Here is a 17,165-nt window from a genome sequence, read left to right on the forward strand (position 1 = left end):
GCTGAACCATTTGAATGATCGCTCTTCAACATTCTTTGATGGATTTAAATGCACTACATGATCAAATTGGGTGACAAGAACCACAAAATCCACATGATGAAGCCCTCTTAAACTTCGGCATACAATATACAATCAACCAATTGAATGATCAAGACTACAATCAAGTTACTCGAGACAAAACAAAAAGGCACAAACAAACCAGGCCGTATCGTTGTATACTCTAGTATTACTGCTGCCAGAATTTAACAGCCTAATTTGCTGGAAGAAGGTGGGAACAAAGAACCACTGAGTACTCATCTTATGGCAGCCCATGAATATAATTATTATGATCTTACGCATACACATCTCAAGCAAATCCAACATAACCCCAAACATTACCATACCAACACCAATAAACTGCCTCAACCAAAAAAAAAAGAGGAATTGAACCAAGAAACTCAGAAGCACTTCCTGTGAACAATAGAGGGGCCAGATTCTTCATACTCCTGCTTGGAAATCCACATCTGTTGCATCAAAATGCAAACATTCAGTGTCAGAACAAGTTGCAATATAAAAAGAAGAAATCGGTCCATAGAGACAACTGCCATTGAACATTAAAAAGATGCAAGTATCGAACTACCTGTTGAAAAGTGCTAAGTGAGGCAAGAATAGAGCCTCCAATCCAGACACTGTACTTCCGCTCAGGTGGGGCTACCACCTTAATCTTCATGCTGCTTGGGGCAAGGGCCGTGATTTCTTTGCTCATTCGATCAGCAATTCCAGAGAACATTGTGGAACCACCACTGAGAACTATATTTCCGTACAGGTCCTTCCTAATATCCACGTCACACTTCATAATAGAGTTGTAAGTGGTCTCATGGATGCCAGCAGCTTCCATACCTATCATGGATGGCTGGAAGAGAACTTCTGGACACCTGAATCTCTCAGCACCAATTGTAATCACTTGTCCATCAGGAAGCTCGTAGTTCTTTTCCACAGTGGAGCTGCTCTTGGCAGTCTCCAGCTCCTGTTCATAATCTAAGGCAACATAAGCAAGTTTCTCCTTAATGTCCCTGACAATTTCCCGTTCGGCAGTGGTCGTGAATGAATAGCCTCTCTCGGTAAGGATCTTCATCAAAGCATCAGTCAGATCACGACCAGCCAGATCTAGACGAAGGATGGCATGTGGGAGAGCATAGCCTTCATAAATTGGGACGGTGTGGCTGACCCCGTCACCAGAATCCAGCACAATACCTTTTATGGAACAAATGCAACACATTAGCTGTCGAATTATATCAGAGACGATGATAAACAAAGCAGCACATACCAGTTGTACGACCACTGGCATATAGGGAAAGAACAGCCTGAATTGCGACATACATGGCAGGTACATTGAAAGTTTCAAACATGATTTGTGTCATTTTCTCTCTGTTGGCCTTGGGATTGAGAGGAGCTTCCGTAAGCAATATAGGGTGTTCCTCCGGAGCAACACGGAGCTCATTGAAGAAGGTGTGATGCCAGATTTTCTCCATGTCATCCCAATTGCTAACTATACCATGCTCGATTGGATACTTCAAAGTAAGGATACCTCTCTTCGACTGTGCCTCATCACCAACATAGGCATCCTTCTGGCCCATCCCAACCATGACACCGGTGTGCCGAGGCCGACCTACAATGCTAGGAAACACAGCCCTAGGGGCATCATCTCCAGCAAAACCAGCCTGCATGATGAACATTATACACTTGTATACTATCCTGTCTGAGCATACAGGAAAAAAATAGAATCTGGACAGAATATCTGACCTTGACCATTCCAGTACCATTATCACAGACTAGAGGCTGGATTTCTTCAGAATCAGCCATTTCTTTATGAACTGCAAAAATATGTTGCTGTGAGAAGGATCAAATTTTCAAACATATTATTGACAGTCTTTTTGTCTGCATATTTTGTAGATAATCTTATTACCACTGTCCTGTCTTTTTTATTCATTAGTAATTACAGATTTAGCAAAACATTGATTACTCAAAAGGAGCAACTAAAGATGTTTCCGACACATCCAAGGAGCAACAAAATTTGAACTCATAAAAGCTTCCAAGCAAGATTATGTTTCAGCTCAAACTTCTAAACCATAATAACTAATATGGTATGCTCAGAAATTGCACAGATGATATGAACATCACAGGTCACAGGCTAACAGTCCAATCATCCAACTGATGTCAGTACGCAACAACACCGATGGCTAATATAACGATCTAAAAGCCATTTCCCTTCAAGAACAAATTCATGGAACAACAATCTCCGATCATTAGACATATCACAATGTCCATAAATCTCAAACTCACGTTTTTGGTAATCCATTTAAACAAGGGGCTATCACATTTCTCAGGATATGGTTGATCAATGATTTTGCCAGTATCTAATCCAGTAAATTCCAGGTACACTCTATAAATATGTCGTCATATACATAGCGCATACAAAGACTTGAAAGAAGCAGATGAATCATGAAAACAGGAGCCAGATGCTTGGGCACAACAATCACTCGCAATCCTTATACAACCCCCCTCAAGATCTTACCGCAGATCGCCCTAAGAACAAAATAAAACCTCAAATTGCAAATGATTTTTGACCGAGATGCTACTTACAGATCACGACACGAAAAAACAGAGAACTTTCACACTTCAAGACTTGACAACTGCTGAGATCGGTCTTCAATGAGGAATATATATAGAAACAACAGACTATCGGAAGACAAGAGTAGATCCACGAACCTTAGTGATGGCGGAGGGGAGGCGATCGGACGGCGGCCGAAGGCGCGGTGCTCTCTGGAGGGAAGGAAACGGGGGACGAAAGGGAGGTGCGAGGGCGAGGGGTTTTATATAGTACACTAAAAGTTTCAAACACAGAGAGAGAGAGAGAGAGAGAGAGAATGGCTAATTATTCCGTTTCTTTTTCTTCTTTTCCACCAAAGTTGTGCGGTGTCCGCGAGATTAAAGAAAGGGCACGCTCCGTTGCACTCGCGGCACTATCTATCGCGAGAATTCTGTGGGCTCGTTTACTTTGTCCAATAAAAAAGGAGGGTATGAGGCGGGTGACGTAAAAATTAGTACGTGAAATAATTTTGTTAAAAGAAATGGATGAGGCGGACGGAAGTGAGCTGTCTTGCGACGATTTTGACCGTCGGATCGAATAAGATTTGGAAAAGATGGCCGTCCGATGAGACATGGGACGGTGGGCCCGGCGCATAACGTGCAGTGGGCGCAGGAGGTGGGTTTTGGCGTGCGCCCACGCCAACCCGTCCACCGCTCATGCATCGCTGGCAGTTAGCCGAGACTCACACGTTCCTTCGGCTCGGCTCGGCTCATTCGGCTTCCGACCAACTCCTCCTCTTTTCCCGGTTCGGGATCTTGTCCGTTGATTCTGTAGGGATCATTGTGATCGGATCCTCTTCTTCACTGACAGGTTGGGCCCGTATCATTAAATGACTCCGATACTAGAATCAAGCAATTTAATATAGTAATGATACTATAGATTATAATGGTCATTCTAGTAATAAAATTAGATTATAAAACCTGATAGATCTGAACAAATAATTCAAAGTGATTAAATTCAATTTAATAATAATAGTTCGGTTCGAATCTATAAATCAATTCAATTATATTTTGTTGTGCTTGAAGTTGTGAAAGAGTTGATGACCATAAATCACATGAATGATGTGATGAAGGAGATGAATAGATGATCACACGAATCAGAATATTCCCAACCATGAAAATGAAAAGGATATTAAAGTTAGGATATGCACTGACCTTTTCAACAAGACAGCTCTTACTGCACGTTGGATGTTGGAGAGTTTTCTATTGGATCATTATTGAATTTGTTTAGGCTAAAATATTATCTTCTCAAAATCATGAGAAAGAACTATCATTTTGTTGCACTAGTAATTGGATGGAAAAATTACATTACATGTAATGTTGAATCTTTAGTTTTGATGCCACGTTATATATATATATATATATATATATATATATAAGCATTTGTGACCAAAATACGACCAATTGTCTGACCCCATTTAGGATGAGGCCCGAAGAGAATGAACTCGTTGGGTGGTCCCGTTCATTTGGCAAATGATAGGACCCATAATATTTAACATACTTAATAGGGGCTAATTACATATTATCGATTGTAATTAGTTATCTTTAATGTTTCGGTCCCTATATTTTTAAAAAATTATATTGACATTCATATGATTATGAAAGTGAAATAGTTATGTCCATTTATCTTAATCATATTAGTTTTATCATCAAAATATGAAAATAAAAGATAAAATAATAATTTTAATATTTGGTGGTAAACAACGATGATAGTGGTGGATGAGAGTGTCGCGTCGACACCGACACAATTGCCCGGTTGCCTCCGACGCCACCTGCATCCACGAGGAGTGCACTGTCGACCTCATCGTTGCCCATCCCGTATCGTTCTACATCTACATCGACGTTGAGGCAGTTGTCAAGTGGCAATTGTGTCGACATCGATGTAGATGGTTGTGGTCGCAACGACGTTTACGATAAAGATGGTAGCCACCTCACCGCTAACTCGTTAGATAGATCCCAACCTCAACTCGAAGTTGTGGTCGTCGGAGCTCCTACCACTCCCCCTTACTACCCGCCTACATTGTGTCGCACTGCATCTGCGTCAACACTAACGTAGTTGCTAAGTGACGATTGTGTCAATGTCGATGCAGATAGTGCTGGTCGTTGTGGTGTCTATAGTGAAAATGATAGCTATCTCGCTATTGACTAGTTGGGTGGATCCCAGCCTCAACCCAAAGCTGGGGTTGCCAAAGCTCCTATCGCTCCCCCCGCTACTAACTACATCGCGCCGCATTGCATTTATGTCGATGCAATTGTCGAGCGACAACTATGTCAGTGTTCACACAGATGCAATGCGATGCAAGGCAGGTAACGATGAGGCCTACGACACGCTCCTCATGGAGACAGGTGGCATCACGGTGAGACCAGATCTTATCGTCGTCATAGGTAGCCAAGTAACTGCATTAATGTCAATGCCAACAATGCCAATGAGATGGATCCACCCAATGGGATAGCAATGAAGCAACCACCATCTTCGTCGTAGACACCACAATGACCACCACCAGCTGCATCAATGCCAACATAGTAGCCGCTCGACAACTACGTCAGTGTTGATGCAAATGCAATGCGGCGTGGGGCGGACGATGCACTCCTTGTGGAAGTGGGTGGCACCGTGGTGAGAGCAATCCTTATCGTCGTTAGAAGTGACCAGGCAACTACATTAGCATCGACGCCGTCATTCGCCACTATCGATACCGTCCGTCACCGAATGTTAAAATTATTTTTTTGTCTTTTGTTCTCGTGTTTTCTTTGGTAAAACTAATATCGTTAAGATAAATAGACCTAAATATTTTACTTTTGTAACTATAAAGATAAAGTATAGGAATGGAGACATTAAAAATAAGTAACTACATATAATATTATGTAATTAGCCAACTTGTAAGCCTAACCTAACTCTTTAAAGAGACACACATAAGCACAAAAATAGTGATCACAAATAGAAAGAAACACGTCCGACGGGCGTTATCGGGTTTGATCCGACCAACTCGAATCCACGATAATTACACTAAAGGTGTGTGGATTCCTCGAAACGAGCGACAGAACGCGGTGGGATAAAGCTAACAGCTTCCTTCTTCACTCTGCCGAAGACGATGGCATGCCTTCATGAACAAGCAAAAGTTAGAGAAACTGCACCCGCTAAAACATATGACTCGAGCAATGAACACGAGCAGTCGGAGAAAGATGAGGTAGGCGTGGAGGGTTTGACCGGTCCAAGAAGGGAATGGGAACGATGACACCGCAGTCTGCGTTGGAAAGACGGCGCCTCGCGCGGTTGGAAGAGCCATGACCGTGACGAGAAGAGACAACGAGTTGGCTGCTATTGAATGCAGGGATGGAGAGAAGGAGACGGCTACTGACAGCTACCCATTGCGGACTTTGACTCCTTATATGAATTCATACGGCTTGATTCTATTAGAAACTGTAAATTTACTACGTGTCAATGAATTCAGACGGCATGTTCCTCCGGTCAAAGGTATTAAAAGCGGGAGTTCCATTCTATGACCGAATTAAAGTCGCCTCGTGGAATTTTCTCCGCTCATCTCCTTTTCTGTGGTCTTAGATATAGGCTTCCTTCTCTCTATCATCTCCAAGGAAGGAAGGAAGAAGGGAAGAAAGCATGGATTCCGTGGAAGTCCCTCAATACTTCACCTGCCCTATATCGCTTCAGATCATGAAGGACCCCGTCACCACCATCACCGGCATCACGTACGACCGCGAGAGCATCGAGCGGTGGCTCCTCGTCGATGACCATCCGATGTGCCCGGTGACGAAGCAGCCACTACCGAGAGACTCCGACCTCACACCCAACCACACCCTTCGCCGACTCATCCAGGCCTGGTGCGTCGTCAATGCCTCCCGTGGGGTGGAGCGGATCCCCACGCCGAGAGCCCCGGTCGACGGACCCGGCATCCGCAAGCTCGTCCACGGCCTCTCCGCCCCTCGGCTGCAGCTCGACTCCCTGAATCTGATCGCTGCGCTTGCTCGTGAGAACGAGAGCAACCGCCGGTGCATGCTGCAGTATGGCGTCGCCGGTGCGATGGTGGACGTGATCAATACATGCACCGAGCGGAAACAGATGGATCGGATCGACGTAGCTCTCGGTGTCCTCGACTCCCTACGAGCATCTCCTGATGACTTGAAACCCATTGTCGACGGCGATCGCCGCATCATCGACTCGATGACATGGATCCTGCATCATGGAGCGGGCGACGACCGCGACGTTAGATCGACGGCAATTGTCGTCTTGAAGTCCGTGATCGAGGCTGCAGATTCGAGAGTGTTAGAGCAACTGACGCCCGATTTCTTCCAAGCTGTGTTATCCCTCGTCCGCGATCGGATCTCGCAGCGAGGAACCAAAGCCGCGCTGCAGGTCCTGCTACATGCTGCCGCATGGGGAAGGAATCGGATCAAGATAGTAGAGGCCGGCGGAGTGAAGGAGATCGTGGAGCTTGAGCTGACGGCGCCGGACAAGAGGACGACGGAGATCAACCTGGGGTTACTGAATCAACTGTGCACAACCGCAGACGGAAGGGCTGAGCTCGTGGGCCATGCCGCCAGCATCGCGACTGTCTCGAAGAGGATCCTCCGTGTCTCGTCGCTGGCCGACGATCAAGGGGTCAGGATTCTGTGGTCGCTGTGCAGGTACTCCGCCACCACCGAGGTGCTGCAGGAGATGATGAGTCTGGGGGCTGTCTCCAAGCTGTGCTTAGTTCTCCAAGCAAACTGCCCAGACTCCGTGAAGGAGAAGGCGAGGTTGGTTCTTAGGTTGCACTCTGGGGTGTGGAAGGACTCTCCTTGCCTCCATTCCTATTTGTTGTCAAGATATACTTGATTGGCATCAGCATTTCTGCTCTTAATGTCTTCTTTGGATATGAATCTACCCAAACAAATGTATATTACTGTCATATATACGCCATTCAATATCAATACACTCTTTCACATCTTTCTATGCCCTATTCATTCAATACGTTCGTTCATTCATTCATATATACATAAATATATACATATTTATATATATACATATATGTATATATACACACACACATATATATACATATATACATATTCAAATTTAAGCACAATAATAATACAAAATTACAAAAATAACTTAGACACATTCAACATACATTTCATTGACACATTTATACTTTCAAATACAATTCTAGAATAATTTTTTTCTTATTTTTCACATATTTTAATATCTATATAAAATTAAATATTATTTAAAAATAGAGACTTGGGTATGCATTTTTTATGTTTTCCAGAATATGTTCTAATTTTTCAATTTCAATATAATGTAAATGTATTTTTTTATTGTTGCTTTGGTTTACTTTATTTCATTGAACTATTCTTAACTTATTGAATCAGACCAATGGAAAAACCACTATAAAGATAAGTTCGAGAATAGAACATGAAATGATACCTTTTTTTGGGTAAAAAAAAGTATAATCGCTTTTTCCGATAAATAACCCGATTTTTAACAATGTGACTTCGAGAATTTCTTGAGATATTATTTGAAAAACACTAAACCAAGAGCGTTTTCCAAGAAATCACACAATTGGTAACAAATATATTTTGCTCATTTCAATATCATCCTTAAACTTTTTTTCTTAAACATATTGATATAATAATAATTATTTTTTTTATCAAAAGTTCATTCAACCCCTACTACTAGACATAATGGATGATAGAGAATCTGCTGAATATGCTATAGTAGCATTAATTACACTTAGAATATTTTTTTTCATTAAATTGATAATTACTCATAAGACTAATACTACATATAGCAAGCAGCAGTCTCATGTTCATTTTTATTCTGAACTTATTGAACGAATACTATCATCTTTGAGTTGTCGACACTCGAAAACTGACTTGATTATTAAAGGATATTTTTGGTGTTTTTTTTCTTTTATTTTATCTCTCAAGGATAGCCGGATGAACTATTCATCAACCCATCAATCATAGACTTGTGTTGTTGAGATCTCGTAATACTCACTCGTTGGCATCTCAGAATATTTAATCCAATCCATCATAGATAAGGCTTCATGCTTGAACATCACTCATTTCCACAAACATATATATATATATATATATATATATATATATATATATATATATATATATATATATATATATATATATATATATATATATATATATATATATATATATATATATATATATATATATGTATATAATATGTGGATATGTCAAAAGATAGAACATGCATTCACACCCGTTCACAGTATGATTGATTCATGAAGACCAGCTTCGTCTCAGGTATTCTTTGTTCTTAGTAGGATTTTAGAGTAGTTAGCCTCCACATCACCATGATCAGATGATCCATCTCGATCTACATTTTATATATTTCTAATTGAAATATCGGATTCAACTTTATTAGAATTCGAGAATAGTTATGGCGTGGTTTATGTAGCTTTTTCTTAAATAGGTTTATTTGTTTATGTCTGTGAATGTTAACGTAAGTCATACTGTAATCCGTCTCTCTCTCTCTCTCTTGGGGGGACGATGGCGAGGAGTAGATTATGTTTCTTTTTATGTGATTTAGGATATAAATTGTATTTACCCCCAACAATTATGAGACAACAATAATAATATCAAATAATATCTAAGATATTTGGGATCGATTTGTAAATAATCATATTCTTAAATAGACTAAGAGTATTTTTAAATTTTATTTATAGTTTCTAATATAGTTTTATCACTAATAGTAATTATTTCATATCATTTAATTATAACATCTATATGTCTCCTTAAGCACATGCTTATACCATCTTAAATAAAGTTATTATTATATCACATATCGAAATTATATTTAATTATTCGTGAAGAAAAAGTTTGTATGTTAAGATATACGAACCTTTTAAATTTTGAATTGTATTTTATGTATGTTATGGATTTTGATTCACTGAATAATCAATCATATTGTTATTACTTGTATGACCAACATGTAACTTGCTAAAGAGCTAAAGAAAGTGATGACATTACAAATATAAATATTATATTATATTATATGGAGAACATTACAAATATAAATTAATATTATACCTCTTTTAAACACACACATAAATTTTTAAATGCAACGATCTTCATTTATTATATGTAACTAATCTTTCAAATGTTTTTTTAGATAATATATTCTTTTAACAAAAATTCGGTCATAAGATTTTGGACTCGAATTTACATCTTCGTTATTTATTTATCTTTTGAAAAAAAAAATGATAATTAGGGATTTAATGTTGTATGTGATATTTGTTTGGCGTATTTAATTAATATGCTATAGATGAGTGTCTTCTCCACTTCGTTTGGGAAGCATGAGGGTTTGTTCTTTATGGGGGGTGACGTGATGTGGCCAAGAGAAGTAGTCATTGCTCCTTGAGGGGCGGTAAGAGTATTATTGTATTGTGATGGTGGTGGTGGTGGTGGTGGTGGGATAAGACCCTCACGGGGCTCGAACTGAAGTGGTGCAATTATGTTCCCTTTGTATGTATTCAAAGGGAGGAAGTAAAGGTTGAAGAAGGAAGAGGAAGAGGTGAGGGTGGAATTAAATGGTATTTATCATCTGACGTAATTCTTCCCCATTATTCTCAACCGTCTCAATTACTGTTGCATTTATTTGATTTTTATTGTCTTGCGTTCCAAAATAGCCCACCGTTTCTCTCTCTCTCTCTCTCTCTAAATCAAGCAAGTATTTGCCTCATGAGAAACAACACGCGACTTGGATTAGATGCATGATATGGAGAAGATTAGCACATCTTACATCAGCTGAAGCAAAAAGAGAAGGAAAGCTAGGAGGGAGAATAGAGAAGATAATCTTTCTCATGGAAGGAACGGTAGCAGGTGCAGGGGGGACTCAGGTCTTCCTGGACTTCTTGGTGGTGGTGGTGGTGGTGGTGGTGTCATGGAGGAAGTCGAGGAGGACGGCGCTCTTGCACTTGGGGCACTTGGGATCATCCCCGGGGAGCATGACGTACATGAGGCAGCGTGGACAGCCGGCGAGCACCATCGACGGCCCCTCGGGGCTGTCTGCCTCCGACGACAGGCAGGAGCTGGGGGAGGACGATCCACGAGGGGAGTCGTCGCCGCCGGTGGTAGCCATCCTTCTCGAGGTGTCCCCCCTCGACGGCAACGCCAGGTTCAGCTTCAGGTCCAGATTCTGGCTCTCCCCGTGGCCGCTGCGCCTGCTCATCCTCCTCCTCCTCCTCCTCCTCCTATGGCAGAAACAGCCCACGAGTAGCAACACTACCACCGTGAGTTACCGATACAGGACACCTCGAAGAGCTGCAGGAAGCACCAACCTTTCGCGGCGGGGCTCAACGAGGCCAGAAGCAGAAGAGAGCCTTCTATGGAACCTACACCACCATGAGCTTCCCATGCCATTTTATAGACTAGTCGAGGGGGTCAAAAGGGTCGTCTTCAATACAAAACAACAAACTAGTTTATTTCCGCTCACTCACTGTCATCTTCTCAGTACTGAGATAAAGATTGCAGGGTTTAGCATTGGAGACATAATTGCACTACATTAAGCTTGCAAACTTTACTCGATAATGAACATTAATTGCAATCATCAATCAAGCAAAACCCCAATGTTGTTATGTACGCATCCTCCTCCTCCTCCTCCTCCTCCTCCTCGCACTCCACATATCAGTTCTATTTCTTCTTCTTCTTCTTGTCGGGAAGGGCGAAGAAGAGGAGCCTACAATTTGGTGCGATATGGCATCGAAGTGTAGGGTGATCTTAACGCATGGATCTTAAAATATAGCGTCCTAAGCAAATGGGCATTTACTGCCAATTAAACATAGTTGTCTTCTCTTGGCGACTAAGTGATGAGAATCCATTAATGTACTTTGTTTGATGCAAGCGAGGAAACATAAACAAACCGTCCTCTTCAGAACCTTGTAATGGGATTTGGCTAAATATATCTCCAGTCAAAATTCATCATCTCCATGCCCAGATAGTAGACATGCAGAGCTCATGCAGGTTATTGGCCATGCACTAAATATTTGTAGGGCTTGTATTCTAATGGAGATGGAGGTACTGTGGTGGAACAGTTGATGGATTCCACATCCCAAGCCAATCCCAAAGAGCAGGAATGGGGGATTACAAAATCCAGTACTGACTTGGGAGTGGTCACATTACTCGAGCACTAAGGTGAGTTGAGGTAGAATGGGTCATATATTTTATGCGGCTTGGTGTGATTAGATGAGTGATGGGGGGAAGCTCCATGTGCACGTCTTTGATGCCAAGGCAAGTCCATGGAGAGATGATAGGGATGCGGTGGTATTGATGGCCCAAAGGCAACAAAATTTAAAGGTGGACGACCAGGGCTTCATTTCTCATGGACTTGCAAGCAACATATTTATGTGGGCATTCAATGGGAGAAGACTTCATGGCTTCCGAGAGAAGTGCATATGCTTGCTTCTCCATGCAAAGTATATCCATATATATATCTAATATCATTATTTACTCGATGTGGGTATTGCATATTGAGAGGAGTGAAGGATGAATTAGTTATATAATATTTTGATGATATTTTATTATGATAAAAGTTGTAGAGATTAGTCTTGTTTGGGATTTGTATATAAAGATAATACTTGAACGTTGAATTTACCGTGATTATGAAATTACTTACTAAAAATACTACGTTTTCTTTACAATAGAATCTATTACTATGGTTTTTATCTAATATAATTAAAAAGTACTTATCGTAAGGAAATATTCAATGGTATTTGCAGGATTTTGAGTTCCAAAGCTTCATTAAGCAATAGGTGCAAAATGTTCTTCGTACCTTCTAACCTACTGAAACTTCACTGCCGAAACAAGTTAACGTAAATATGATTTTGATTGAGGAAGATGGCAGAGTAATAAATTGTAATTTATTAGAACAAGATCGGACATCGATCTAATTAAGTCTCACATCATTGAGTCAGTTAGTTAAACCATTATCAATTGAATTAGTTATAATTTTTATTAATTATATTTATTTAAAGTATAAAATTATGAGGATTGTAAAAATAATAATTTTAATGTTGTAGTAAAATTTATCTCTAAACTCCATTCTTTGAATTCATAATATTTCTTATTAAGCTATATATATATATATATATATTCTCCGTTTCTCATCTACCATCTCCTTAACCAAAGAAGATCTCCGTCCGCTGAACAACCCACGACTGCATGATCACGTCGTCGTCATGGCCTCTTTGAAATCCCATGCACCGGTTCTCGTCATCTCTATAAACTTTTCTCGCCCACCACCATGATCGAGGAAGCTTCTTAGTCTTCACTGTAATCCCTCCAAGGTCCGAGATGGACACCAACAGGGCCGCCCTTCTCTTCCTCTTCTTTCTTCCACCCTTCTTCCATGCCTGTAATGCGACGGCGGCCGGCCTTCGTCAACCCAAGTGGCGAAGAGAGTTGGAAACGTATTCCGGCAGCGGCCTGTACGAGACGAGGTACTTCACGCAGACGCTGGATCACTTCAACTTCAACCCGCAGAGCTACGCCAAGTTCCAGCAGAGGTACCTGGTGAACCACACCTACTGGGGCGGCAAGGGGTCGCCCATCTTCGTCTACACCGGCAACGAAGGCGGCATCGAGCTGTTCGCCAAGAACACTGGCTTCATGTTTGATATCGCGCCGTCGTTTAAGGCCCTATTGGTCTTCATCGAGGTCAGTACCATTTTGTAGGACGACGCTGGTCATCGATGCATCGAATGGTCTGATCAGTTTCTGGCAAACGCAGCATCGGTACTATGGGGAATCCATTCCTTTCGGCGGCGAAGATGTGGCTTACAGCAACGCTAGCACTCTCGGTTACTTGTGCGTCACGCAGGCGATTGCGGACTTCGCGATGCTGATCATTGATCTGAAGAAGAACCTGACGTCAGAAGACTCTCCGGTTGTAGCGTTCGGAGGCTCCTATGGAGGAAGTAAGAGTCTGACATCATCTTCTTCCTTTTTCTTGTGGGCGTTGGGAGGATTCAACAGCTCATACTTATCTTTGATGATGCACACAGTGTTGGCTGCATGGTTTAGGTTGAAGTACCCGCACGTTGTTCTTGGAGCCTTGGCATCTTCTGCTCCTCTTCTCCAGTTCGATGACCTCGTCTCCCCTTACACCTTCTACAACATCGTCACCAATGACTTCAGGGTCTGTTTCTCTCTCTCTCTCTCTCTCTCTCTCTCTCTCTGGTGATGAGTTGTGTGCTATGATATCAGAGTGAAAGTGAAAGCTGCTACAGAACGATAAAGAGTTCATGGAAGGAGTTGGATGATACCTTGTCACGACCAGGAGGACCTAAGAAGCTCGCCAAGGCATTCAAGACATGCTCGTAAGGAGCTGGATGATACATTGTCACATCTCCAGTTTGATGCCATTGGGCTTAATTATTCTGAGCTAAGTCGACGACTTCATCATCATCATCATCTTCTTCTTCTTCCACAGTGATGAAGTCTCAAACTTGCCTCAATGGATCGAAGAGGCTTTAGTTTACGGCGCCATGACGGATTACCCCACTGTTTCAGACTTCCTCACCCCTCTCCCAGCTTACCCCGTGAAACAGGTCATCCGAATCTGCAGTAAAACCTTTCCTCTAAACCTCCAGCTCTCTCTACTGATTCAAACTGTTGCAGATGTGCAAGGCCATCGACGATCCGATATCTGGTAACGATACCTTTGCTAGATTATATGGGGCCATGAACATATACTACAACTACACTGGAAAAGCGACATGCTTCGATGTCAACACCGATTCGTTGGATGATACTGTTGGCACGGATGGATGGAATTGGCAGGTGATGGGCAATTCTCGTCTTTCCACTGTCTAGGTCTGCTGATATCCCATCTCTTTTTCGCAGTCATGCACAGAGATGATTCTTCCAACAGGGGGGAGATCAGAGGAGAGCATGTTTCCAGCGAACAAATATAGTTACGACGACAACGCTGGGTTCTGCGAATCATACTACGGTGTAGCTCCAAGGCCACACTGGATCACCACAGAGTTCGGTGGCCATGTAAGTCCACCGTGACGCCACCACCACACATGCAATCACTGTCGATTTCCTGCTGCTAATCTTCACATCTGAATCCTTTTGTTGCCTCTCGTAGGACATCACAAGGGTGTTGAAAAGGTTCGGGAGCAACATCATATTCTTCAACGGGCTAAGGGATCCATGGAGCGGTGGAGGGTAAGAACACAATCCATCCTTTTTGTCTCTGTCGATGGACTGAAACGGTGTACGCTACGTGCAGCGTGCTGAAGTCTCTTAACCCAAGCCTTAAAGCCATGGTTGTACCTCAAGGTATGCTTCCTTTTGATCTCCATCCCTTTTCTAAATAGCCTAACATGTGACTCTGTTTGTGTTCCTTGGCAGGGGCACACCATGTGGACCTCAGATACTCCACAAAGGAAGACCCTATGTGGCTACAGAATGTGAGGAGGAAAGAGATCAACATCATAGCCGGATGGACCAACCAGTTTTATGCAGACTCAAAGTTGTAAACATGCTTATCTTTTCTGTAGCTCATTTTCCCTCAAAATAAAAACAGATGATGAGCATTCGAATCTCAATCATAACCTGACTCTGGCAAGAACAGTAGTTGTATTAGCATGTGAGAGAAAGAGAAGGACAAAAGAAAGAGGTGGCGGCTAAAACTCTAAGGTACAAAAGCCCATGAACACTCCTTGTCATCTTTATCATCTCATCTAGTCCTTCTCTCCAATCCTTATTACACAGAGAAACAAACAAGAACACAGTATAGTTCAAGTTCATGCATCTTGAGCCACCACTCAAAGAAAAGCCAACAGAGTCCCTCACACTTCCATGAACTCTGATAAAGTAATAATATTTCCAAGCCTTCTCTCATCCGATCACTGACACACACAAGCATCGATATCCTGCAGACTAAACTACAAGAGATACTAAGATACTACTCGATTCATGCATGTGCATGTAAGAGTCGGTGTGCGGGACCTCAGATGCCCATGGTGGAAGCGCAGCATGCAGGATCAATAGGATGGGACAAAGAAATGCTTCTCCTTTGGAAAATGGTGAAGAGAAGAGTCATTATATTGTATTGGAAGCTGTTCGTTTCTCACATTTGTGGTCTCTTGACGTTTGATATTTTTGACATGCAACTGAAGATAAATACTGTGTGTTCCAACACAAATGCTTCGATTCAAACAGTAAGATACCTGAGACAAATAATGTCTTCCAACACAACACACACACACACACACAGAAAACAAACCTGGTTTTTTTATTGTAGCAGATGTACCAATAAAAGGGTGCAACACAGGAGTTTACCGGACCCAACATACCACATGGAATGTCATTACCTGGATCTCGCTGGAGATGGTTGAGATGAGGACACAGTGATGGCACTCACATCTGAACCATCACACTGTCATCATTCTTCATCTCCTTAGCTTAATAGAATATTTTAGATTTGGGAACTCTATGCTCACAATACCAACTGCATATATCTGTGTATCTTTTGCTGCAATCTTTCCTCGTAAGGCTATAAGTTCTTAGCAACAGTCTCCACATATCCCCAAGCTTTTGTGCCTTTCTGAACGTGACCATGGATCCTGTGTCAGACCATCACCATGAAGCATGGTCTTGGGAGCCACCCGTGAATCTCCACCAGCACTACCGCCACCATCCCTACCGAGGAGAGCAGATCGAACCCCGTCGTCAGCGGGAGCACATGTTCGAGAAGTCTCTTACCCCAAGCGACGTGGGGAAGCTCAACAGGCTGGTGATCCCGAAGCAGCAGGCGGAGAAGTACTTCCCACTCGCCGGCGACTCGGGCGAGAAGGACCTGTTGCTGAACTTCGAGGACGAGGCCGGCAAGCCGTGGATGTTCCGCTACTCCTACTGGAGCAGCAGCCAGAGCTACGTGCTCACCAAAGGCTGGAGCCGCTTCGTCAAGGAGAAGAAGCTCGACGCTGGCGACGTCGTTCTCTTCGAGCGCCTCCGAGCGGGCGGCGACCGCCTCTACATCGGGTGCAGGCGCCAAGGTCGGGAGGAGAGCCCTCCGGCGCCCGGCGCGCCGCCTGCGCGCCCCAGTCGCAACCACTCATGTCTCGGTATGTTTCTGCGACCTGGAAACCGAACTAAATCGCTACAATTCTCAACCTCGCGTTCGTGTTCAGGCGATCGCGAGGAAGAAGCAGCGAAGAACACGGCGGAAGCACCGGCTAACTCGAAGCGGCTGAGATTGTTCGGCGTGAACTTGAACTGAGGTCCAGACTCCGCACACTGCTCCATCGCCGCCATGCCATTGCCTCCAGCTCTCAGCAACGTCAGCGGTCGATCAAGCTTGTACATTATGGTGAACAAGAAAGCTAGAGCTCATATTTCGAGCAGATGGAATTAATTGCACGCTGCTGCTGTCTCATCTGTTCAAGATGTTGTTTTTGCTCTTTTTTTCTTCAAGCATCCGCTCTTTCTTAAATCCAAGAAAAAAAAAAGGGAAGCCGAGCGAGCGAGAGAGAGAGAGAGAGAGAGAGAGA

General features: G+C 42.8%; 4 protein-coding genes across 4 annotated transcripts; 3 read left to right on the forward strand and 1 right to left on the reverse strand.

Annotated features, from left to right (window-relative positions):
• Positions 1 to 88: 88 nt before the first annotated feature.
• Positions 89 to 2,887, reverse strand: LOC135653401 (actin-7-like). Its single transcript, XM_065175341.1, has 5 exons — positions 2,749 to 2,887; positions 1,783 to 1,853; positions 1,307 to 1,700; positions 620 to 1,233; positions 89 to 503 (listed from the first exon to the last, which is right to left on the reverse strand). The coding sequence occupies exons 2-5, from the start codon at positions 1,840 to 1,842 to the stop codon at positions 438 to 440; spliced, it is 1,134 nt and encodes a 377-aa protein (XP_065031413.1). The 5' UTR covers positions 1,843 to 1,853; positions 2,749 to 2,887; the 3' UTR covers positions 89 to 437.
• Positions 2,888 to 6,188: 3,301 nt separating this feature from the next.
• LOC135652363 (E3 ubiquitin-protein ligase PUB23-like) lies at positions 6,189 to 7,575 on the forward strand. The gene has a single exon (XM_065173213.1). It carries the CDS (start codon positions 6,245 to 6,247, stop codon positions 7,457 to 7,459), a length of 1,215 nt encoding a protein of 404 aa, XP_065029285.1. The 5' UTR covers positions 6,189 to 6,244; the 3' UTR covers positions 7,460 to 7,575.
• Positions 7,576 to 12,945: 5,370 nt separating this feature from the next.
• On the forward strand, positions 12,946 to 15,724 carry LOC103971287 (uncharacterized). Its single transcript, XM_009385281.3, has 10 exons — positions 12,946 to 13,317; positions 13,391 to 13,577; positions 13,665 to 13,798; positions 13,867 to 13,979; positions 14,093 to 14,210; positions 14,281 to 14,442; positions 14,506 to 14,661; positions 14,756 to 14,835; positions 14,900 to 14,949; positions 15,022 to 15,724. The coding sequence occupies exons 1-10, from the start codon at positions 12,955 to 12,957 to the stop codon at positions 15,147 to 15,149; spliced, it is 1,491 nt and encodes a 496-aa protein (XP_009383556.2). The 5' UTR covers positions 12,946 to 12,954; the 3' UTR covers positions 15,150 to 15,724.
• A 232-nt stretch (positions 15,725 to 15,956) lies between these two features.
• LOC103971216 (B3 domain-containing protein Os11g0156000-like) lies at positions 15,957 to 17,141 on the forward strand. Its single transcript, XM_009385182.3, has 2 exons — positions 15,957 to 16,739; positions 16,806 to 17,141. The coding sequence occupies exons 1-2, from the start codon at positions 16,232 to 16,234 to the stop codon at positions 16,892 to 16,894; spliced, it is 597 nt and encodes a 198-aa protein (XP_009383457.1). The 5' UTR covers positions 15,957 to 16,231; the 3' UTR covers positions 16,895 to 17,141.
• The last annotated feature ends 24 nt before the right edge of the window (positions 17,142 to 17,165 follow it).

The sequence above is a fragment of the Musa acuminata genome, chromosome BXJ3-11, assembly GCF_036884655.1.
Source record: "Musa acuminata AAA Group cultivar baxijiao chromosome BXJ3-11, Cavendish_Baxijiao_AAA, whole genome shotgun sequence".
NCBI lineage: Eukaryota > Viridiplantae > Streptophyta > Magnoliopsida > Zingiberales > Musaceae > Musa > Musa acuminata.